The sequence below is a fragment of the Nycticebus coucang genome, chromosome 12 (genome assembly GCF_027406575.1).
Source record: "Nycticebus coucang isolate mNycCou1 chromosome 12, mNycCou1.pri, whole genome shotgun sequence".
Taxonomy (NCBI): Eukaryota; Metazoa; Chordata; class Mammalia; order Primates; family Lorisidae; genus Nycticebus; species Nycticebus coucang.
In genome coordinates, this window is record NC_069791.1 from 17,008,105 (window position 1) to 17,033,585 (window position 25,481).

At 42.3% G+C, this 25,481-nt stretch overlaps 1 protein-coding gene, 1 long non-coding RNA gene and 1 other non-coding gene across 3 annotated transcripts; 2 read left to right on the forward strand and 1 right to left on the reverse strand.

The window, feature by feature from the left end:
- Nucleotides 1-4,970: 4,970 nt before the first annotated feature.
- On the reverse strand, nucleotides 4,971-17,118 carry LOC128562799 (uncharacterized). The gene is made up of 4 exons (XR_008373508.1): nucleotides 16,985-17,118; nucleotides 10,846-10,956; nucleotides 10,147-10,222; nucleotides 4,971-5,712 (listed from the first exon to the last, which is right to left on the reverse strand). It is a non-coding gene; the product is annotated as an uncharacterized LOC128562799 (long non-coding RNA).
- Nucleotides 16,886-21,476, forward strand: LOC128562796 (tubulin alpha-1A chain). The gene is made up of 4 exons (XM_053558135.1): nucleotides 16,886-17,234; nucleotides 19,425-19,647; nucleotides 19,823-19,971; nucleotides 20,282-21,476. The coding sequence occupies exons 1-4, from the start codon at nucleotides 17,232-17,234 to the stop codon at nucleotides 21,260-21,262; spliced, it is 1,356 nt and encodes a 451-aa protein (XP_053414110.1). The 5' UTR covers nucleotides 16,886-17,231; the 3' UTR covers nucleotides 21,263-21,476.
- Nucleotides 21,477-24,048: 2,572 nt separating this feature from the next.
- LOC128563032 (small nucleolar RNA SNORA11) lies at nucleotides 24,049-24,178 on the forward strand. Its single transcript, XR_008373704.1, has one exon. It is a non-coding gene; the product is annotated as a small nucleolar RNA SNORA11 (small nucleolar RNA).
- The last annotated feature ends 1,303 nt before the right edge of the window (nucleotides 24,179-25,481 follow it).

Here is a 25,481-nt window from a genome sequence, read left to right on the forward strand (position 1 = left end):
CTCTCTCCCTCTGACTTTCAATTCAGAATTTGAGAAATATTCCTAAGCCTAAATATATTGGTTATGAAAATGTGCTCCTTACATTTTTTTCCCCTGGAGGTGTCTGGTAAGCATTTGCAAAAAGCTTGAATTTAAATGTGTCATTTCAAAGTAACAGGGAGGAGTATGATACTGAATGTGTGGCCATGTGGACCTTCTCAAGGCAGTTTCCTTACATGAGCTGAATGGCAGTTTCGCACAAAGCTGATGAATATACTGTTTCTCTATTTCCCTTCAGATGGTTCCTTAAAGTCGCCATAATTGTTCTAAACCATGCTGGGTCTTTCAATGCAGTCCTCTGATATCATTTCTGAGCAAGCAGTCAGTGTAAAAAAAGGACTAGGTCAGCTCTCTTTGTGTGTCAGTGCTTGGCAGCACAGCCCCTCTGGGACGTGCCTCCTGGCATCCGCCCAGCCCCTAGCTATCAACAATAAAAGCTTCTCTTTGTGCTTCCAGTAAGTCACAAATAAACCTTCTCGATCCCACCTGTTTTCTGAGAAGAGTGGCAGCCATGTCTTTCACCTTGAATTCACAAAAGAAACACTATTGCTGCCTTAGGAAAATAGCTTTTTTTTTTTTTTTATGTCTACTAAGCAATTGCTCCTTTTCATTGTTCCCTACTCCCAACATTTAGATGTGTAATTTGAGTCAGTCCCTTTAGCTGCCAGTTCTGAGACTCCACTGCTTCCTCACTTTATGCTAATTGCCTTTTTTGAAGCTGCCCAGCCCTAAGTAATCCTCCTGAGTACAAAGTGTTAGTTAAGGAAGGAATAGCTCATCCTCTGAGCAGCGGGAAGGCAAACCCTCCACAGGGCAACCCCATACAAGGGGGGTCGGTAGCATCTTTCTTGCTTGGCTGTAGCTGTAGGAACTCTAATGCACTGTCCCCCAAAATGTGAGAGGGCCAAGATATTTGGCGTCTGGTCTGGCACCAGACCAGCATTAAAGGAAAAGTAAAATAGAGTTCTACTTAGCTAAGCAAGAAAATAGTTAATCTCAGTTACAGTCTAAAGAGGCTGGATTCCTTCAACACCTCTCATCAAAAAGCTCTGAAACATCAGCCTCATATTACTGTTCTGAGGTAAACATTAATCTTATTTTCCAGCAAGGTACAGAATGAGGTCAAACACATTATTTTCTACTGCAGCCTATGTTGCAATTAAAGAACTCTGCTGAGTGCATTCTCAAAACTACATAAATGAGTCATTTCAGCTGATTCATCATTGAGTTCATAAGCGCTACACATTTCTTGGGGCAATAAAAATTGAAGTAGGGGCCAGATGCAGTGGCTCATGTCTGTAATTCTAGCCCTCTGGGAGGCCGAGGTGGGTGGATTGTTTGAGCTCAGGAGCTCCAGACCGGCCTGAGCAAGAGGGAGATCCTGTCTCCACTAAAAACAGAAAAATTAGTGGAGTATTGTGGTAGGTGTCAGTAGTCTCAGTACTCAGTCAGTAGTCAGGCTGAGGCAAAGAATCGCTTGAGCCGAAGAGTTTCAGGTTGCTGTGAACTATGATGCCATGGCATTCTACCCAGTCAACAGAGTGGACAGACTGTCTCAAAAAAAAAAAAAAAAAAAATCAAAGTAGGGGCCGGACACAATGACTCATACCTATAATCCTAGCACTCTGGGAGGCCAAGGTGGGAGGCTCAGGAGTTCAAGAACAAACTGAGCAAGAGTGGACCCCCACACCTCCGCCCCTACTCCCTTCTCCACTAAAAATAGAAAAAAATAGCTGGACATCTTGGCATGTCCCTGTAGTCCCAGCTACTTGGGAAGCTGAGACTGGAAGATCACTTGAACACAGGAATTTTAGGTTGCTGTGAGCTTAGCTGAGGCCATGGCACTCTAGCCTGGGCAACAGAGTAAGACTCTGCCTCACCTTGTGTCACCCTAGGTAGAGTGCTGTGGTGTCACAGCTCACAGCAACCTCAGGTTCTTGGGCTTAAGTGATTCTCTTGCCACAGCCTCCCAAGTAGCTGGGACTACAGACATCCGCCACAACGCCCAACTATTTTTTTGGTATTGTTGTCATTGTTGTTTAGCAGACTGGGGCCAGGTTCAAACCTGCCAGCCCTGGTGTATGTGTCCAGCACCCAAGCCACTGAGCATAGGCGCCAAGCCAAAAAAAAAAATTGAAGTAGGAATTTTTTCTCTCATATTCTACTGGCTATGAAAGAGGCCTAGAAAGACAAGATGTGAATATTACCAAAAAAAGTCTCTCACCTGAACTTTGGTCCTTAAAAGAAAATACGGAGAACATCTGAAAGTTGATCACCCAAGGGACTGTAACAAACGAGTTAACATACAGAGGTGGTCAACATAAGGAAGAAGGCCTATTGTACTGATTTGTATATGTGGTGCATGTCCAGTCCATGACAATTAGATCAATTTATGATGGTGGTCAATGTAGGGGGGTAGTCAACTATGGAGGCTCTACTGTAGATTTCTTTCTTTCTTTTTTTTTTTTTTGAGACAGAGTATCACTTTGTTGCTCTTGGTAGAGAGCCATGGCATCATTGTATCTTAGCTCGCAGCAACCTCAAACTCTTGGGCTCAAGCGATTCTCTAGCTTCATCCTCCCCAGTGCTGTTACTATAGGCATCAGCCACAACGCCTAGCTATTTTTAGAGACAGGGTCTCACTATTGCTCAAGTTGGTCTCCAACCCATGAGCTCAGGCAATCCACCTGCCTCACCCTCCCAGAGTGCTGGGATTACAGGCATGGACTGTGTTTGTCCATACTTAGCCTCTTCGGTATTGCCAAACTCTGGAAGAACTTTTTCTTTTTTGAAGTTTTATTTTCCCCAAAGATGTTCACATCTTATACAGTTATTCTTGCACAGGTCAAAGGTTGGTTCGCAAGTCTACACCACCCCGTCTTTCGCGCTGCATCTCTCTTCTCAATCTCGGACGCACCCTTAATAAAAACCAAGTAGTTGTCCGAGATGACCTTTAGGGGGCTTTCCAGCTCGCCGGCTTTACAGTTTTGGAGCGGGAAAAGACAAACTTCAAGGTCCTTCCTGACCAGCGGCTGCTTCCCCAAGCGCCGCGGCACCAGCTCCCCACGACCGGGCGCACCGGCAGCAGCGCGCGTGCACCCAAACTCTAGAAGAACTTTGCACATGTTCCCACAATTCAGACAAGTTTTTACATCAAAAAAATGAAATATTTTATATAAACATAAGACTATAAAAAAGCAATATAAAAAATTTAAAGCCTGGCTCGGGGCGCCTATAGCTTAAGTGGCTAAGGCGCCAGCCACATACACCAGAGCTAGTGGGTTCAAATCCAGTCTGGGCCTGCCAAACAACAATGACAACTACAACCAAAAAATAGCCAGGCATTGTGGTGGCGCGTGTAGTCCCAGCTACTTGGGAGGCCGAGGCAAGAGAATCGCATAAGTCCAGGAATTGTGTTGCTGTGAGCTGCGATGCCATGGCACTCTACCCAGGGGGACAGCTTGAGGCTCTGTCTCAAAGAAAAAACAATTTTTTTTAAGCCTAATTACAAAACTAATATCCATGAACTTACAACCATCTCAAGAATGAGAACATCCTACTTGGGAGGCCGAGGCAAGAGAATAGCTTAAGCCCAAGAGTTTGAGGTTGCTGTGAGCTGTGATGCTACGGCACTCTACCGAGGGTGACATAGTAAGACTCTGTCTCAAAAAAAAAAAAATGCTTGTGAGGCTGAGGCAAGAGAATCGTGTAAGCCCAAGAGTTAGAGGTTGCTGTGAGCCGTGTGACGCCACGGCACTCTACCTGAGGGTGGTACAGTGAGACTCTGTCTCTACAAAAAAAAAAAAAAAGAATGAGAATGTCACAAACTGACCAAGATCCTATGGTCCTCCCTGTGCAACATTCCCTCACTCCCCATAGAGGAATGTATTTACTATTCTCTTGCTTCTCTTGACAGTTTTGCTAAATATGTATACATACATACAGTAGACGGTGAGTTTTTTGCTATTGGGGTGTCATTTCACCTAGGCACTCCCATTTGACAGGTAAAGGAAACGTGTGTATTCTAATCTTTATACATGTATATAAATATTTCCATCTGCAACCATTGTATCTATATTAAACAGGAACAATTTTTACCTCCCATTTTTCTAATAATTACCATTTGAAGTCAGATCATAAGGCTTCTCACATGCACTAACTAAGCCAATCAAGTATAGAATTCAATAAATATTCTTTGGCTGATCATCTCAGAATCCAAAGCCACCCCACCACCCCCAAAGAAGGGAAAAGAAAACTATACTATCCCCACAACCTGTGTTGTACCTTTATTCATAAAAACTCCCAGATATATTCAACCTTCTGAGTTTTGGATGCTACTATAGCCTGTCTGCTTGTCTCATATTAAATGGTAAGCACTGGCTTGGTGCCTGTAGCTCAGTGGTGAGGGCGCTGGCCACATACACCACGGGAGGCAGGTTCAAACCCAGCCCAGGCCTGGTAAACAACAATGACAATTGCCAACAAAAAAACAGTTGGGCATTGTGGCAGGTGCCTGTAGTTCCAGCTACGTGGGAGGCTGAGGCAAGAGAATTGCTAAGCTGAAGAGTTTGAGGTTGCTGTGAGCTGTGACACCATGGCACTCTATGGAGGGCGACATAGTGAGACACTGTCTCAAAAAAAATAAATACTTAAAAATAAATAAATAAATGGTGAGCACATCCCAGGTTGTTTTTTTTACTTGACACAATACTATACTTCACAGTTTATTTTCACATAGAAGGCATTCTCTAGTAAACAAAATATGTAGAATAGTGGTTGAGAGTCAAACACTGAGGCCAGATAGATTTTAATTTTTATTTTGCTACTTACTAGCCATGAGAGACCTTGGGCGTATCATTGAACTTCTCTAGAGCTCAGTTTCTTTAACTGAAGAAAATAATAAATGTAATTCTTCCTATCTCCTAGAATTATTGTGAGGACTAAATAACAATTTATATTATATTTATATTTTATATTCATATTAATATATTTTATATATTATATTATCTAATAAATATAAAGTGTTAGCCTTCACTAGGTGCTGTAATCACAACAATAAATACCTCTTCAGATCCTCTATTGGAGTCTAGGTGCTTAACGTAAGTAGGTATTTATGTCATCTCAGCCTTAATCTTTTCTAAATCTCAGTCCAGATTTGCAATTGTTTCTGAATTCATAGCTATAAATATCTACTTTGGGGTAGAAGATACAAACAAAATATAAAGTCTGTATTTGTACAGGATAGCTTGAATAAGTGGTTTGTATTGATTTCTGGGGTTCATCCAAGAGCAGCGCTAATTGACTTTGTATTTGTTTGTTTGTTTTTTTTGAGACACAGTCTCACTATGTCACCCTTGGTTGAGTGCTGTAACGTCACAGCTCACAGCAACCTCAAACTCTTGGGCTTAAGCAATTCTTTTGTCTCAGCTTCCCAAGTAGCTGTGACTACAGGCACCCGCCACAATGCCCGGTTATTTTTGCTGCTGTTGTTGTTGTCATTATTTTTGTTTGGCAGGCCTGGGCCAGGTTGGAACTCACCAGCCCCAGTGTATGTGACTGGCGCCTTAGCTGCTGAGCTACAGGCACCAAGCTGCTAATTGACTTTGAGAGATGATGTCAGACATTTCTGGAAATGATGCTGGCATGGGTCTTTAATCCAAATCTTCTGAATTCCTATGTGGAAATGGAAATGAAAAAGTCTTATTTGTACCATGGATTCTATAGACACAAAGGTAATATGAAGTTGTCAGCAAATGCTAATGGGACTATCCTGTCTCAGAACTGGAAGTCACCTAAATGTGGTGAAATCCTTTTTGTCTCTGTTCCTTGTCCTGGATTTTTTTTTTTTTTTTTTTTTGGTTTTTGGCTGGGGCTAGGTTTGAACCCACCACCTCCGGCATATGGGACCGGCACCCTACTCCTTGAGCCACAGGCGCCACCCTGTCCTGGATTTTTATTATCCCTTTAGTTAGAGTTGGTGACACCAGAATATAAATCTCATTTTAATTAAACCTTTCCCCAGTGTTCTTTCAGTGCATTCATGAAAAGGAAGCTGAAGATGAACTCTCGGTGAGAAGCCTCCATTTTACACTGATTTTCACTGAACACAAGATGGACTGTTTGCTGTAAAACCACTGGGGATAACGGTGCCGGATTTTTTGCGACGATTTTTATCTCTAGTGTTTCTAGCACTGACTAAGGTTTCAGGCGAACAGAGGCACAAGGACCTAGCAACAATAGCTGGGGAGCTTCCTGGTTGCTAGCAACAATACATACCACGGAGACACTGACACAAAGACTCAACCTTTCACATGCACACAATGAATCCTGGAGCCTGGTTTCTTATTTCAGATATAATAGAGTCCTCCAGGTAGAGTACAACAGCTTCTTCTTTCTCCCCTTTATATTAGATTTTTAAAATTTTGTACAGAAAACACATACTGCCCAGGAGCCTATACAACTATTTTGCTTCTAAATTTGTCAAGGACACTTGCATTCTAACCTCCATCTCAGTATCATCACTTTTTACTATTTTGAGGAGGAAATGAAAGGAAATAGTGCTGTTTATCTGAGTTGGGAATTTTAAATAATGTGTGACTTGTTTAACTTGTTTGTAATTGCTTGTATTCTGTAAGCATTACAACTGATTTCTACTCTTCTAAAAATATTCAGGAATAGTATTTGAAAGATCTTCTTCTCCAAGTTTATTCCCTAATTTGTTTTTTAAAAAGGTAGAAAGAGTATATGAAATACAGCACTGGCAATTTAAGGTTTTTCCGTGACTCATTCAAGGAAATTGCATAATAGCCTTTCCCTGCCAAGTTCACACACTCTTCTTCTCAAATACCTTGCTATTTTCTTTATTTTATTACTTTATCCTCTAGCCCCTGTCTCTCTTTCTATCCTTTCTGTATACCATTATCTTTTTGCTCTTTTCTGTAAAACTCTCTAGGGTACAGTCATGTGATACACAAGGTGACAAGGAAATGTGAAATGCCTCCAACCTTGCTAGTCGGTCTCCTAGCAACTGTATAATGGGTTGCTTAGTAACATGAAGAGTGAAAGTCACTCTTATATATCTAAAAATACTGATATCATTAAAAAGAGATTAATAGTGCACTATTTATTAAAATATACTAAACCCATAGACAATCTTATCATTCAGGAGACTTAGTTCATGTTATGCTATCTTAAGTAATTCTCTACATCTCTTTTATATCTATGAATAACATTGCTGTTCGTATAAGCAAATGAAGGGGAATGAAACAGCAGGTTTTTCTAACCCTTTTTCTTCTATACATGGATAATCAATGTTTAAGTCTAAAAAAGAATGAAGAAGTGTTTCTTTCTTTCTTTCTTTTTTTTTTAGGGACAGAGTCTCACTTTATTGCCCTCAGTAGAGTGCTATGGGGTCACAGCTCACAGCAACCTCCAGCTCCTGGCCTTAGGTGATTCTCTTGCCTCAGCCTCCCGAGTAGCTGGGACTACAGGCAGCTAACATAACGCCCAGCTATTTTTTTTATTGCAGTTTGGCCGGGACCAGGTTCGAACCTGCCACCCTCGGTATATGGGGCCGGTGCCCTACTCACTGAGCCACAGGTGCTGCCCCACTGGAGAAGTGTTTCTAAAGTGATCTTTTAGGCTGGGCAAAGGAAAAATAAAGACTTTTCTAACTTCCGTTCTACAGATGCATAATCAATTTCTAAATCTAAAGGAAGATGGAGAAATACTTCTTAAAATGCCTTTTTAGGTTGGGCTTCACTGAGAGTTGTGTCTTTCAGGTTACAACAATAAAGGGAGTGACTCTTAGTCAATGTATGAAAGGATTATTAGAATTTAGAAATAATTGAACCACATCAAACACTAATATTTTTTAGTTCCAAATGATCCATCCTTAATTCTAAGAGAATAGTATTTACTGAATTAGATATATTGAATCATGCTCTCTGGTGAAGAAACTGGGAATCTATTGTTTTAAATAGGACCCCAATTTCTTCAGCACACTTAGGAAACACTGGGATCATTCCAACTTGCTACAGGGAATAGCTTCTATTTTGGTCTTAGATTTATGCCTGTAATGCTTGAAGAGGTAACTTCAAAGACTGAGTCAGTCCTAAATATTCTATGACATCCTCCCTTAAACTAGGTCCATTGTTTTTATCTTTTTTTATAAGAGACAGAGTCTCGGGCGGCGCCTACGGCTCAGTGAGTAGGGTGCCAGCCCCATATACTGAGGGTGGCAGGTTCAAACCCGGCCCTGGCCAAACCACAACAAAAAAATAGCCAGGCGTTGTGGCAGGTGTCTGTAGTCCCAGCTACTTGGGAGGCTGAGGCAAGAGAATTGCCTAAGGCCAAGAGCTGGAGGTTGCTGTGAGCTGTGACGCCATAGCACTCTACTGAGGGCAATTAAGTGAGACTCTGAGTTGGAGGTTGCTGTGAGCTGAGATGCCACAGCACTCTACTGAGGGTGACAAAGTGAGACTCTGTCTCTACAAAAAAAAAAAGAGACAGAGTCTCACTCCCTTACCCAGGCAAGAGTGCAGTGGCATGATCATAGCTCACGGCAGCCTTAAACTTATGGGCTTTAGCGATCCTCTGGCCTCAGCTAATTTTTTTATTTTTCTGTAGAGATAGGATCTTCATATGTTGCCCAGGCTGGTCTCAAATCCATGGCCTCAAGTGGTCTTCCTGCCTTGGACCTTCAATGTGCTAGGATTATAGGCAGAAGCCATTGCATATGGATGGCCCTTTGAGTAATAAAATTACTCAAGCTTTAGAAGATTAGTCATTTGTTCATTCTGCAAGTATTTATTGAGATAATTTTGAAATATAGTTGACAAAATTTAGTAATCATTTGGCATTAACTTAAATGAATTCACATAAAGTACTTAGAATAAGGTCTAGAACAGTGTTATATGAGTTTATTTTTATTTTAATCTAGCTTGGTAGACCAGAAAGATGGTGACAATAAACTGATTTTGAGAAAACAGAATAACTGAGAATACTGAGACTATAAAATACTGAGGAGAGTAATGGAGAAAAAGAACTAATTCCATTTACATATATTGCATTTGAGATGTTTGCAGGTCATCTAGGGAGATAAAATCAGTAAGAAATATAAATTCCAAAGATGGAGGTGTGTTGTATAAGATATTTTAAAAATGAATTCTGATTTTTTTGTGTGGCTAGTAATATATAAAAATGAACCAAACTCCTCAGTATTTTATATCTTAGATCAATGTGTCTATAAATATTTGGAGGGACCAAATGTTTTTCACGTACTAGTATATCTATCTCACCATAGTTTATTTACAACATGGAATTAATGATTTTTTTGAGACAGTTTCACTATGTCGCCCTTTTTTTTTGAGGGCACAGCACTCTACAGTTTCACTATGTAGAGTACTGTAACATCACAGCTCACAGCAACCTCAAATTCTTGGGCTGAAGTGATTCTTGGGCCTCCGCCTCCCAAGTAGCTGGGACTACAGGCACCTGCCACAATGCCCGACTATTTTGTTGTTGTTGTTGTTGTTGCTGTAGTTGTCATTTTTGTTTAGCAGTCCTGGGCCAGGTTCGAACCCACCAGCCCTGGTATATGTGGCTGGCGCCCTAACCACTGAGCTACGGGCGCCAAGCCTACAACATGGAATTAATGAATACAAAGATTTGATAGGAAAGAGAGAAGCCCACATTTGGAAGGCTGGGGGAGGGGACTCTGGAGCTTCTTTTAATGACTATTAAATCCCCATAGTAGTGCGCCATGGCAAGCTTTCCAGTCTACCACCTAATTTCCATATGCTTTGGAGAAGGAAGAGGGCTAGACAGAAGTGATTCAATGTGCATTCTTGTGAGTGGGTGTAAAATGAAACCAAATTATAAATTGCATTTCATGAAAACAGATTATCTATAGTTGTCTCCATTTCCTTTTCTTTCTTCTCTTCTCAGGATGCCTTTGAGTCTCTTCAAGTTTTGTTCCCTTTTTTCAAATGTCAGTTTCCATCAGTAGACTTAGACAAACCACCACTCCAATTTACCAGAACAAAATTACAAATTAGAATGTGTATCTCAGGACATAAATATTTTGTTAAAAAGAATAATTCATACCTCGGCACCTGTAGCTCAAGCAGCGAAGGTGCCAGCCACATCCACCAGAGCTGGTGGGTTTGAATCCAGCCGGGGCCTGCCAAACAACAATGACAACTACAATCAAAAAATAGCCGGGTGTTGTGGCGGGCGCCTGTAGTCCCAGCTACTTGGGAGGCTGAGGCAAGAGAATCGCTTAAGCCCAGGAGTTGGAGGATGCTGTGAGCTATGACAGCACGGCACTCTACCCAGGGCAACAGCTTGAGGCTCTGTCCACCCCCCAAAAAAGAATAATTCATGAAATGAATGAACATTAATGAGTGACATCAAAGCATTGCATTCTGATGCTATATATTTATATACATACTTTTTTTAACATGGCTCTTCCTATCAACAGAAATATTTAATTTTGTTTTTAATATTACAGAGTAATATTAAATTAATTCTGTATTTAATATTACAGAGTACAGGTATTTGTTGTGTTGTAACTCTTTCAGGAATAGAAATCCATTAATATTTATCCTCCTATACACATAATCCTTCCCAAAATAGATAAAGCTCAATTACCAGAATAACCACAGGTAATCTTTACCATAGTTATCCAGAAAAAGCTATTATTTAGTAATACTGCATTGTGTTGACCAGAGTTTGAGAAAAAAGATGTTAAACTTTAAATAACATTCAGAAATTGTCTAGATATGAGGTCGTATGTATCCTTACCTAAATTGTTAGCGCTGGAATTTGTCCAAGGTAAATTCAGTGGATAGTCTTTAACAGCCATACATAGTAAAAGCCAATTCATTCAATATATGTATTAATTGGCAGTGAATCCTAAAATGAAGATAAATGTAAATTCAGTGTATCATCATAGTCATGTTCACTCCCTTGTTTAAATTTAGAATTTGAAGAATGCTTTGCAAGAGAATCTAAGGGAAACCTACTTGCTTAAATTTACACTCAAACATGCACCAAAAAGGTTAGTGTAATATGGACAGGCACGGTCATTTCACCAAGGATGCAGAGGCAGCGATAGGGCATGAAGTGGATACCACAGTGAAATGAAGTTGGGAACTGTGAACTGTCAGCACCTCCTAACCAGACAACCAGCTTCATCTTTGTGTCCGGCAGCTCCTACACTGACCTCTATTTCACAGCACTCATCAGACTGTATTATAATAACAGTTTCCATACTTGGACCTTGAACTCTAGGGCAGGCAATATTTTTTGTGTCTTTTATGCCAAGCCCTTGCTGTGTACTGATTTCCTGGCCACTGAATCCTCTGAGCACTTTTCTGTCCTTATTTAACAGTTCCTTGGCAGTATTTGTTGTTACTCAACAGATGTCTTTCTTGACATCTTCTCCTTCCTTTGTTTCTGTAACACAATGTGTTCTGCTTACCTCCTCCTTCTTTGGCCACTTCTTCTTTGTTTCATGTTCAGACACTTATTTCTCCTGCAGTCCTTTACTGTTTTTGGTTTCTTAAGTCTGTCCCCAAATCTGGTAACTCAATCTCTTAAATATTCCCCAAATCTGTTTCTTTCGCATTCAGTGGCATAACTTCAAATTATAGGTTATACTTGGACAATTCTGTTCTCACACCATAACACCAGCATTATAACCATGACTCCAAATATACATCTCTACCTTTCTAGTCCTGACCTTTCTCTGAGCAGTGCCAATTTCCTATTCCCAGTAGCCTCCAAGACTTCTATCCTCAATCTCTCTATTACCTCAAATGGTATAACATTCAATATGTTAGGTCACATCAATTAAACTTTTCTACCCGCAACACTTTCCTCCCAATACACACACAAATGCACTTTCTGCCCAGACTTGATCCTTTCTCAACTTCCCTATTTCTGTAAAATAGCACTGCTCCCATTTCATTCCTTTAGTCTTTAGAATAACAGGTGTGAGCCACTGTGCCTGGCCCCCTTAGTCTTTAAGGCTAAAAACTTCAAACTGACTCCTTCTTTTTTACCATGTTTAACCAAACACCACCAGGATTCTTCCTTGCAATGGTCTCTTCTATTACCCCTTTGTATTCATTCTAACCAGAATTATGATGGCCTGAGAACTTCTGCTTAGATTATTACAATGACCTCCTTATTAATCTCTTTCTCTCCAGTCTCTTTCCCTACTTTGCACACCTGTCAGATTAAATTTACAAAAATGCTGTTCTGTTCATAAAATTGTCACTCTTTTCCATAAGAATATAAAAGCTGGGGGCGGCGCCTGTGGCTCAGTGAGTAGGGCGCCGGCCCCATATGCCGAGGGTGGCGGGTTCAAACCCAGCCCCGGCCAAACTGCAACAAAAAAATAGCCGGGCGTTGTGGCGGGCGCCTGTAGTCCCAGCTACTCAGGAGGCTGAGGCAAGAGAATCACATAAGCCCAAGAGTTAGAGGTTGCTGTGAGCCGTGTGATGCCACGGCACTCTACCCGAGGGCGGTACAGTGAGACTCTGTCTCTACAAAAAAAAAAAAAAAAAGAAAAAAAAGAATATAAAAGCTTCACATTGGTCCACATATGTTGGCTCACGCTTGTAATCCTAGCACTCTGGGAGGCCAAGGTGGGTGAATTGTTGGAGCTCAGGAGTTTGAGACCAGCCTGAGGAAACATGGAGACCCAGCCTCTATTAAAAATAGAATAACTAGGATGGTGCCTGTGGCTCAGTGAGTAGGGCGCTCGCCCCATATACTGATGGTGGTGGGTTCAAACCTGGCCCTGGCCAAACTGCAACTAAAAATAACTGGGTGTTGTGGTAGGCACCTGTAGTCCCAGCTATTAGGAGGCTGAGGCAAGAGAATCGCCTAAGCCCAACAGCTGGAGGTTGCTGTGAGCTGTGGTGATACAGCACTCTACAGAGGGCAACAGAGTGAAACTTTGTCTCAAAAAAAATAGTAATAATAATAGAATAACTAGCTGGGTGTAGTGGCTGGCACCTTAGTCCCAGCTACTTGAGAGGCTGAGGCAAGGGGATCGCTTGAGCCCAAGAGTTTGAGGTTGCTGTGAGCTATGATGCCATGGCACTGTGCCCAGGGCATAGAGTAAGACTCTGTCTCAATAAATAAATAAATAAATAAAAGATTCACACTGTATATAGACTTAAGGCCAGACTCCTTCAGACTGAAGTTCAAAACACTTTGTTAACTAGCTCCATCCATTCCATATAATTCAACACCCACAATTTCATTGTATGTGCCAAGCCAATTTCTTTGTCCTCCCTTATTCAGGCAGCAGATCATCACTACACTGTCTTTGGTAATGTTATTTTCTCTGCCTAAAGTACTCATTCCATTCCCATCCTGTTCAAGAGCCACCATTTCAAATAAAGTCTTCCATGATAAACACTAGTTCAATTTGAGATGCCTGTGAGAAAATAAGCCAGAGATTGGAAGTTTACTGTATGAGCTCAAGCTAAGAAGAGGCATCATTGAGTCATCAGCATATAGAAAGGATTTGAAGTTTTGGGAATGAATGCACTTACCATCCACTAAAAATGGATCAGATCACATAGAATAAAATGAGGAAAAGGTCAGACTGAACTTTGAGGAATTCCAACATTTGAAGATTAAGGAAAGGAGGAGGAACAGTCAGAGACTGAGTAGAAACAAAAATGTAGGAGGGAAACCCAGAAAATGCAGAGTTTTTGAGGCCAAAGGAAGAAAGTGTTTTAAGAAAGAGATCATTGTCAACTGTGATGAAGCCTAGCACACACAGGTCAACAAAAACTAAAAAGTGTCCAATGGACTAGCAGCAAACATGGAAGGACTTAGTTTAAAGGAGTGGTAGGAGCAGAATCCAGATTGGAATGGGATTAGAGATAAATAGGAGGTAAAGAAGTAGGAAAAAAAAAGTGTTAGATAACTCTTGTTTCCTACATAAATTATGATACAAGGAGCTATGCAATGAATTCAATAAGATTCTTCTCTATACACACACAAACACGTCATTCTCATATAAGTGTATAAGCCTTAATTTTTCAATTAGATTGGAAAAGTCTATAGAAAAGACTTCTATTTTTTCTCAAAAAATAAAAATAAAAAAGTCAATGAATCCCCAACAATTACAAAAAAAAAAAGAGAGAGAGAGAAATGAACTCTTTTTTTTTTTGTAGAGACAGAGTCTCACTGTACCGCCCTTGGTAGAGTGCCATGACGTCACAGGACTCACAGCAACCTCTAGCTCTTGGGCTTACTCAATTCTCCTGCCTCAGCCTCCAGAGCAGCTGGGACTACAGGCGCCTGCCACAGTGCCTGGCTATTTTTTTTTTTTTTTGGTTGCAGTTTGGCCGCAGCTGGGTTTGAACCCGCCACCCTTGGTACATGGGGCCGGCACCCTACTCACTGAGCCACAGGCGCCGCCCAGAACTCTTTTTTTTTTTGGAAACAGGGTTTTGCTCTAATGCCCTGGCTGGAGTGCAGTGTCATCATCATAGCTCACAGCAACCTCAAGTTCCTAAGTTCAAGTGATCCTCCTTCCTTAGCCTCCTGAGTAGCTGGGACTACAGGCACATGCCACCATACATGGCTGATTTTTCTGTTTTTTATAGAGATGGGGGCTTGTTCCTGCTCAGACTGGTCTCAAACTCCTACCCTCAAGCAATCCTCCTGACTTGGCCTCCCAAAGTGCTAGGATTACAGGTGTGAGCCACTGTGCCTGGCCGGGAAATGCACTATTAATTTTTTTTCTTTTTTACTTTCTACAGTTTGAATGCTCTTAAATCAGGTAACAAGGAGCAAAAAGAGCAGATTGGTTATTTCCCCTGATCTTCTATTTATATATTTAAGATTATCAGTTCTCTAGTAGTTTATTTCTGACCTAGATCTTATTGTTACTTATGCCAAGAGGGGAGAAAAAACCCTCATTTACATGAGGAACAAAATGGCTCTGAGATAGAATTACAAAGAATCAATTGCATGAACCCTTTTCTTTTTTATTTAATCCTCTGTAAATTGCATAAAGAATTGACCATTGGAGAAATGACATATTTGTTAATTGATCTTTTTATATTGTAAAGAAAATAAAATTCAAAATTGTTCCTCTTTTCAAAAAGAAGACTTGCACACTTTACCACTGTCCAGCAGTGTCTGATTTATTACTAAAATTGTGAAAGTATTTGAATGTACTACTCATTAATCCGTATGCTCTTTCACACCATTTAATTCTTATTTTTGTTAAATGGACTTTTGAGTTCAGAAAGAAGCATTCAAGTCATCCTTAATCCTCTTTGCTGAAATATGCTTTTATTTGCTAAAGAGATAGAGAGATAAGATGATGTTGAGGATTCTTTTTCCTGTGAAATATGCAATAAGTAGATAAAATGGTTTATGTGCTGGGTTTTATTTTTTTCTAGAGAACACTACCACAGCAAATTTGAAAAAGTAAAGCAGAGCTATGGGTGGCAGGCTAGGAGATCCATGGCCGCCTTTGTCACACCACAACCTGCAGCAGCTGTCTTCTCAAGTCCCTCCCTCCCACACCCTTCTCTGCCTGCCAACCCAGCAGGAATGAATGGGCTCTGCAGAGCACTGTAAATAGCACTGCAGACCCTGAAAATCTGTCGCTGAAATCCAAAAGGAAAAATTGTCTACCAATATACAAATTTTCAATTTTGGTGGTCAAACAAATCTTTACCTCTGAAACTTCATCAACAACATCAAGTGATACCAAGTCCAGAGACTTATTCTGCATAGCCCATCATTGCTGATAATGGAGCCTTTCTAAACAGCAAAAGAATGTTACTGCAATTCATTTCCTATGGGTGAAAGCAAAGCCTTTTTGTTCAAAGGGGCAATTGAGCAACCACCAGATTCTCTAGATGAATAGCAACGGTGTGAGGATGGCTACAATTCCCACAGTTAGAAGTCCAACCACAGAGGAGGATATTTACCAAATTCACATATGAACTACATAAAAATGAAATGCAGATACTGAGCTGACATTGCACAGTTGTCTACGGATGGAGGCAACATTACAAAATGGTCTTCTCTTTATATAACTTTCCTTTTAATTTAGTGTCTTGGTTATAGTATTAATTATTAATATTATTTGCTTGTTACTTTCCAGAAGAAAATAACTATGTAAAATAAAACTGCACACACAGGTAGTACAGCTTCTGACCTCAATTCTTTCTCTTTGTATTTTCCCAATTCTAGATCAGGAAAGATGATTCATTCCTAGGGATAATATACCACACAATATATATTACATAGGCTTCTCACCAAGAAATAGTTCTAGAAAACTGTTCAATTATTGTATGTTCATTAGCTCTTAATTACTGCCATGTTAGAACTATTTGTGTGCTTCTTCATTTAGTACGGTTATTTTTTTTCCATCTTCCATTTTTGTTAAGCTGTTTGGTGTGTGTGTGTGTGCACCGGCACGCAAAAGGTTTGAAAAGAAATTATTTGAACCAGAGAAATCATTTTGAATGACTCAATTACTAAATCTTTTTGAAATTAAACCCCCTCACATTTACCCAAGCCATTCTGAGCATTACTTTCCTCTTCTCTCCTACTTGATTTTTAAAATTAGAGATGTTGAACCCTAACCAAATGTAATCGAGTTTAATATACAAGGAGGGGCTGGAAGTAATTTTCCATTAAATACTTCATTGCGATATAAATTCTGCAATTAAGTGTAGGGGAGAAAAGCTTTTACATAGGTGATTTTAACTGTAATTTGAAGTTTAAGCAATGTAAAATCATCCAACCCCAGTCTTCTTTCTTCCTTTCTGCCCCTCCCCATCCCCACCCCATAATGGATGCTCTGCCGGCCGCTTTTGCTCGGCCTCTTTGTCTGGAGGATGCAAACAGTCTATGGATGCTAGGGGGAAAGGGGTGGGGGAGAGATTACCTCATCCTATGTTGCTTGCACCAATCACCACTCTCCTATCATGGCTTCTCTGGGCAGATTGAGGGGTCTGGACCAACAGGAAAAGGCCCCGGCCCATCCCCATGGTGACTGAGCTGTATATAGGCAGCCGCATCCGCCCATGTGCCGCAGGTTCTCTTACATCGACCGCCTAAGAGTCGCGCTGTAAGAAGCAACAACCTCTCCTCTTCCTCTCCGCCATCTGCTCGGCAGCCGCGAAGCAGCAACCATGGTGAGACTGTTTTCTCCGGCTCTTTTGTGGCCGTTGGGTGGAGTCAGTCCCCCAGGCTCTACTGGGAAATCCTTAGGCTTTTTTCTTTTGCAATCTCTTTGAGTAAGGGGAGTCTTATGCTTTGTTGTGAGGTTCAGCTTTGTTTGCCCTACATCCTTAAGCCTCGCCGCCGCTGCAGTGCGGGAAGCAGCAACCCGGCCAGCACTGCGCCCAGGACGCAGGAGAACCACAGGAAGAACAAAGGCGGCGCCAGGGAGTTTTTGTTACCCGAGAGCCCTTGGAGACCGCAAGCAGCCCATCTGCCATGATGGAAGGGACTGGGGCAGGGAAAGACGGTGGTGGCGTCGTCTGCCCGGCCGTAGTGTGTGCGCACAGTACTCGTGTGACTCGGGTCCTTTTCTTTCTCGCGTAGTACCCCAGGGACAGGGACGGCGTTGTCTTCCAAAAGACCGAGGGGCGGTGGGTGTAGCTGGGGGGCGGGGCGGGGGTGGAGAAGCGGAGGAGACAGGGACAAAGCGGAGCCTCGGGTTAGTTTAAGAAAATCCCTCGCCGGTTCGTCGGTATTTTAGAAAAATACCCATGCTATTAACGGGGAAAAGTGGTTAGTTTTTGCTGGAGCCCTTGGCAGCCGGTGTCAGGGCGGCGCAGGGGCGGAGTTGTTTGTTTCTGGTTTCTCTGGCGTTAGAGCCAGTGGGCGGGGTTCGCCCTCGGTAAACCCCACTCGGTCGGGAGAAGACTTTTAGTAAAAGCCTTTCTTCATTGCGGAACCGTAGCCTTCAGGATGTTTTTCATTCACTGTTATGATTTGAATGAAATATTTGTTTTTTCTTGAGCAGAATAACAATTACTTGACAAGCTCTGTTCTATCTGCTCTCGGGACGCACCGCCCTAACCAACCAGAGAGAGAGTATGTCTGTGTGTCCGTCTTGGGCGCATGTTCAGCGAGAAAGCCCACTTTGTGAGCCCCGTGGTACCCTAATGGTCAGGACCCAGGGAAAAGCCCTTCTCCCATCCCCTCCCATTTGTCAGTGAATAGACAATGAAAGTTGTAGTCCTAAAGACCACGGGAAGAAAATCTCTATTGGATGCAAAGAGTATGAAGGTTATGTGGTGGGTAGAGAATTTCAGAATGAAAATAATATTTTGTTGTTTTAAACAAATATTTCAGTATCCTTTAACTGGGCTTTAATTCTTTGTTTTGTAGCTTCTCATATATTTGCTTCTAACTTAGGAACTTTAAAAAAAGTACTACAAATTTTTCAGTTTTTTACGGTGGAGGAGATTCTGCAAAAATATTTTCTTGAAAAAGTAGTGAAATAGCTACAGACAAGGAAGAATTATACTCTGCATCCCGTTGCCTTTTGTTCTAGTGCATCTTCATTAATTAATTTCGATTCAGGCACATGGTCCCAGGCTGGGTCAGAGGAGGAAAACCAGCAAAACAGCACCATGAGATCATGTAGGCAGTTGCTGGAAATAGAGCTTGCTCTGTTAAATAATGTAACAGACAGTGCAGGCTGGCACCAGGCACAGCAATACAGTAATGCAGCAATGCAGGAGGCAGACCTTGCCCTGCTTTGACGGGTTCTGCGGATAGACTGCAAAAGGGTGTGGCTTCTAGCCTCAGCTGCAGTACAGATGTCTAGGCTGTAGTACTAAGTACTAATCAGAAAGAAGAGCCCTTCATCTTTATTTAAGGGGGAATGAAGCAGTGAAATTAATTTACATTAATTAATGATCAAATTTAATTTACCTTGTTTTACAAAATCTGTCCTTTGAAAACTTTTAACATATAAAAAATCTTCTATTTGAGGGGTGGTGCCTGTGGCTCAGAGAAGTAGGCGCCAGCCCCATATGCTGGAGGTGGTGGGTTCAAACCCAGCCCCAGTCAAAAAAACTACAAAAAAACAAAAATAAAAAAAAAAATCTTCTATTTGAGCATGACTGTGGAAACAATGGGTATGTGCCATGAGCTAAACAGCACCAAGGTGACATTATCACTCAGACCACACCCATATGCAGCATCTGCAGCTGGTGCTTTTACTCAACTCATTTCTATCACATTAGAAATATAACCTCAATTATGAACAATACCTGTATATTATTAAAAATATTCTTAGACATTTAATGAAAATTCAGAATGCTAATACAGATTAATTTCCCGATGTTTTTCCCTTCCCCTCCCCACAGCGTGAGTGCATCTCCATCCACGTTGGCCAGGCTGGTGTCCAGATTGGCAATGCCTGCTGGGAGCTCTACTGCCTGGAACACGGCATCCAGCCCGATGGCCAGATGCCAAGTGACAAGACCATCGGGGGAGGAGATGACTCCTTCAACACCTTCTTCAGTGAGACGGGTGCCGGCAAGCATGTGCCCAGGGCAGTGTTTGTAGACCTGGAACCCACAGTCATTGGTGAGTTGACCTCAGTAACCCAAGTGAGATCCCAGGGTGCTGGGACAGGAGGTCTGTCCTGGGGACTCCATTGATTACATACACACACAGTGCCCCACCCCCACCCCCTGCTAGGGCTCAGCAGGCTGGTGCAGGTGACTGAGTGATGGATGGCTGGTTTGTCTTCCCTTTCCAGATGAAGTTCGCACTGGTACCTACCGCCAGCTCTTCCACCCTGAGCAGCTCATCACAGGCAAGGAAGATGCTGCCAATAACTATGCTCGGGGGCACTACACCATTGGCAAGGAGATCATTGACCTCGTCTTAGACCGAATTCGCAAGCTGGTAAATAAATACTATATAAAAATGTTTTTTTAATGGGGTGAGAGGAGTCCAGTGCAAGTTTGGTGGAGTTCTGAATGACAGCATTCATTATTTAGTGCCTGCCAAAATGTGGAATAGGCTACTTACTGTATTAATTGGACTTCTAGACAGTCCCTGGTTTCTGGGCAACTTGCTAATGTGTCTATTTTGCCAATCAATCATGCTTAACATTGATCTGACATGGTTCCTAACTTGAAAAGTAAATAGAAACTCAGTAAGAAAATATGTCTTGGCATTACAATGCTACATTTTGTATTTTCTTCCTCCACAGGCTGACCAGTGCACAGGTCTTCAGGGCTTCTTGGTTTTCCACAGCTTTGGCGGGGGAACTGGTTCTGGGTTCACCTCTCTGCTGATGGAACGCCTCTCTGTTGATTACGGCAAGAAGTCTAAGCTGGAATTCTCCATTTACCCAGCCCCCCAGGTTTCCACAGCTGTAGTTGAGCCCTACAACTCCATCCTCACCACCCACACCACCCTGGAGCACTCTGATTGTGCCTTCATGGTAGACAATGAGGCCATCTATGACATCTGTCGTAGAAACCTTGATATTGAGCGCCCAACCTATACTAACCTGAATAGATTGATAGGTCAAATTGTGTCCTCCATCACTGCTTCCCTCAGATTTGATGGTGCCCTGAATGTTGACCTGACAGAATTCCAGACCAACCTGGTGCCCTATCCCCGTATCCACTTCCCTCTGGCCACATATGCCCCGGTGATCTCTGCTGAGAAAGCCTATCATGAACAGCTTTCTGTAGCAGAGATCACCAATGCTTGCTTTGAGCCGGCCAACCAGATGGTGAAATGTGACCCTCGCCACGGTAAATACATGGCTTGCTGCCTGTTGTACCGTGGTGATGTGGTCCCCAAAGATGTCAATGCTGCCATTGCCACCATCAAGACCAAGCGTACCATCCAGTTTGTGGATTGGTGTCCCACTGGTTTCAAGGTTGGCATCAATTACCAGCCCCCCACTGTGGTACCTGGTGGAGACCTGGCCAAGGTACAGAGAGCTGTGTGCATGCTGAGCAACACCACAGCCATTGCTGAGGCCTGGGCTCGCCTGGATCACAAGTTTGACCTGATGTATGCCAAGCGTGCCTTTGTTCATTGGTACGTGGGTGAGGGGATGGAGGAAGGAGAGTTTTCTGAGGCCCGTGAGGACATGGCTGCCCTTGAGAAGGATTATGAGGAGGTTGGTGTGGATTCTGTTGAAGGAGAGGGAGAGGAAGAAGGAGAGGAATACTAAAGTTAAAATGTCACAAAGGTGCTGCTTTTACAGGGAAGTTTATTCTGTTTTAAACATTGAAAAGTTGTGGTCTGATCAGTTAATCGTATGTAGCAGTATATGCTCTCATATACAATTACTGACCTATGCTTTAAAACATGAATGCTTTGTTACAGACCCAAGCTGTCCATTTCTCTGGTCGGTTTTGAATAAAGTATTCCCTGTCATAAATGAATTCAGTCCTGTGTTTTCTATTTGGGTATCTGAATATTTTCCATGTATTCAGAACATTGAGAATGAAGACTGGTTCCAAGCTAGGAACAGAAAATAGATGCTCTGCCTCAAATATTTTGTCATTTCAGAAAGCAAGGAAGGTGGGGGTGGTGCCTGTGGGTAGGGTGCTGGCCCCATACACTGAGGGTGATTGGTTCGAGGCCAGCTAAAACAGCAGTGGCAACTGCAACAAAAAAAATAGCCGGACGTTGTGGTGGGTGCCTGTAGTCCCAGCTACTTGGGAGGCTCAGCAAGAAAATCACTTAAGCCCAAGAGTTGGAGGTTGCTGTGAGCTGTGATGCCATGGCACTCTACCCAGGACAACAGAGTGAGACTCTGTCTTAAAAAAAGAAAGCAAGGAAGATATTAGAGACTATTAAAGTTATATCGAAGTCTACAGGGACAAACTTAAAGGGGCTTTCCTCAATGATACAATATAATCATTGAAAACAATAGTGACAGGAATGGACTAAATAATAAAAATATGTTAAAATGCATGAGCTCATAATATTTGTATTTAGTTTTTTAAAAATCAAAAACAGGGTGGCGGCGCCTGTGGTCAACGGAGGAGTAGGGCGCTGGCCCCATATGCCAGAGGTGGCGGGTTCAAACCCAGCCCTGGCCAAAAACTGCAAAAAAAAAATCAAAAACAGTGCACATTACTGTAGCTCAAACCGATAATCTTAGCAGTTTGGAAGATTGAGGAGAGAGGATTGCTTGAATCCTGGAGTTGGAGACCAGCCTGGGCAACATAGCAAGGCTCCTACAAAAAAAAAAAAATTGCCTGTATGTGGCATGTGCCTATGGTCCCAACTACTAGGGAGGCTGAGGCAGGAGGATGGATACAACCTATGGGTTTGTAGCTGCAGTGAACTGTGATGATGTCACTGCACTCTAACCTGAGCAAAAGAGCAAGACCTTGTCAAAAAAAAAAAGAGAGAGAGAGAGAAAAGAATAACAGTGTGGCAGTTCCTCAAAAAATGAAACATAGAATTACCATATGATCCAGCAATTCCATTTCCAGGTATGGACCCAAAAGAATTGAAAGCAGAGACTCAAACAAGATATTTGTATATCCATATTTACAGCAACATTATTCACAACTATATATATATATATATACACATACACACACAGAGAGTGGTATTTTATTCAGCTTAAAAAAGGGATTAAATTCTGATACATCCTAAAACATAGATGAACCTGGAAAACATTATGCTAAGTGAAAGAAGCCAAACACAAAAGGATAAATAGTATATGATTCCAGCTTATATGAGTTACATGGACTAAAATTTATACAGACAAAAAGAACAGTGATCACCAGGGGATGGAAAAAGGACATAATGGGGAGTTATTGTTTAATAGTTACAGAGTTTCAGTTTGGGATGGTGAAAAAGTTCTGGAGATAGATAATAGTAATGGTTGCACAACAGTGCAAATGTACTTAACGCTACTGAATTATACATTTAAAAATTGTTAAATGGTGCCAGCCATGATGGTGTGTAACTTTAATCCCTGCTACTTGAGGAGCTGAGGCAAAAAGATCACTGGAGGCCTACATAAGGCCAGGAGTTTAAGGCTATAATGTGCTATGATCATACCTGTGAATAACCCCTGTACTCCAGCTTGGGCAATATAGTGAGACCCTTTCTATTTAAAAAAATTCTTAAAATCATGTTATATTTATTTTACCACTACTTTAAGAAAAAAAACAAACAGTGGAAGTATAAATCAAGAATAATTGATTCTTGCCCGTAGGAGGGGAGAACATGGTCTAACTAATCTTTGATATATGTATTGTGTCATTTGACTACAGAAACATGTAACCATATTATATAATTATAAGAAAGAACTAAATTAAGGTGGGAAAAGTCCCTAAAAATTAAAACCAGGCTCCGGGCCTGTAGCTCAGCAGCTAGGAGCCAGCCACATACACCAGAGCTGGCAGGGGTTCAAATCCAGCCCAGGCTTGCCAAACAATGATGACAACTACAACCAAAAAATAGCTGGGGGGTGGCACCTGTGGCTTAGTGGCTAGGACGCTGGCCCCATATACTGAGGCTGGTGGGTTTGAACCTGGCCCCAGCCAGCTAAACCAGCAGTGGCAACTGCAACAAAAAATAGCCGGGCGCTGTGGTGGACACCTGTAGTCCCAGCTACTCAGGAGGCTGAGACAAGAGAATCACTTAAGCCCAGGAGTTGGAGGTTGCTGTAAGCTGTGACACCACAGCACTCTACCGAGGGCTACAAAGTAAGACTCTGTCTCAAAATAAATAAATAAATAGCCAGGTGTTGTGGCGGGTGCCTATAGTCCCAGCTACTTGGGAGGCTGAGGCAAGAGAATCTTAGGCCCAAGTGTTTGAGGTTGCTGTGAGCTATGACGCCATGGCACCGTTCCCAGGGTGACAGCTTGAGACTCTGTCTCAAAAAAAAAAAAAAAAAAATCAAAACCAAAATGAAACAAATGAATCTAACCAAACTTCAGGGTAGTGTTTTAACTGCAGGGAGGGGAAATTTTAAGTGAATAATTACTTGAAATTTAACATAGTATAGGCGGCCTGAAAAATGGCTCCTCTGTTTTTAATACACCCAACAGGAATCTGGGGTTATTGTGATGAGGGACACAAAACTCGTGGCTTCCCTATGAACAAATTCCCTACATGTGAAGAAAGAAGAAGAAATTATAAAATGTATGTGGTGGGTGTATGGCTGATCACTGTATAATTCTTTCTACTGAACTCTATGTTTGAAAAATTGCCTAGTATTAGAAAAAAGTTTTTTTTCTCTTTTGAGACAGAGTCTCAAGCTGTCACCCTGGGTAGAGTGCCATAGCGTCACAGCTCACAGCAACCTCAATCTCTTGGGCTTAAAAGATTCTCTTGCCTCAGACTCCCAAGTAACTGGGACTACAGGTGCCAGCCACAACAAGAGGCTATTTTTGTTGTTGTTGTTGTTGCAGTTGTCATTGTTGTTTTAGCTGGCCCGGGCTGGGTTTGAACCTGCCAGCCTTGGTGTATGTGGCTGGCACCCTACCCACTGAACTACGGGCACTGTCCGTATTAGAACTTTTTTTTTTAATTTAAATTTTTTTTTTTTTTTTTTGTAGAGACAGAGTCTAACTTCGTCACCCTCAGTAGAGTGCTGTAACATCACAGCTCACAGCAACCTCCAGCTCCTGGGCTTAGCAGATCCTCCTGCCTCAGCCTCCCCAGTAGCTGGGACCACAGGTGCCCACCACAATGCCGGCTATTTTTTGTTGCAGGGTTTGAACCCGCCACCCTCGGTATATGGGGCCGGCGCCCTACTCACTGAGCCACGGGCACCGCACCCACATTAGAAAATTTTTAAAAAAGGAAAAGAAAAAGGGTGGCTCAAAGAGTAGGGCATCAGCCCCAAATGCTGGAGGTGGCATTTTCAAACCCAGCCCTGGCCAAAAACAACAACAAAAAAAACTCTTGGGCAGCGCCTGTGGCTCAGTGAGTAGGGCACCGGCCCCATATACTGAGGGTGGTGGGCTCAAACCCAGTCCCCACCAAACTGCACCAAAAAATAGCCAGCCAGGCTCGGCGCCTATAGCTCAAGCAGCTAAGGCAACCAGCCACATACACCTGAGCTGGCAGGTTTGAATCCAGCCTGGACCCGCCAGACAACAATGATGCCTGCAACCAAAAAAAAGCTGGGCATTGTGGTGCCTGTAGTCCCAGCTACTTGGGAGGCAGAGGCAGGAGAATAGCTCGAGCCCAAGAGTTGGATGTTGCTATGAGCTTTGATACCACGGCACTCTACCAAGGGCAACAGCTTGAGGCTCTGACTCAAAAAAAAAAAAAAAAGTCAGACATTGTGGCAGGCTGGGATCTGTAGTCCCAGCTACTCGGGATGGGACTACAACAGAATAGCCTAAATCCAAGAGCTGGAGGTTGCTGTGAGCTGGGACGCCTCGGCACTCTACCAAGGGTGACAAAGTGAA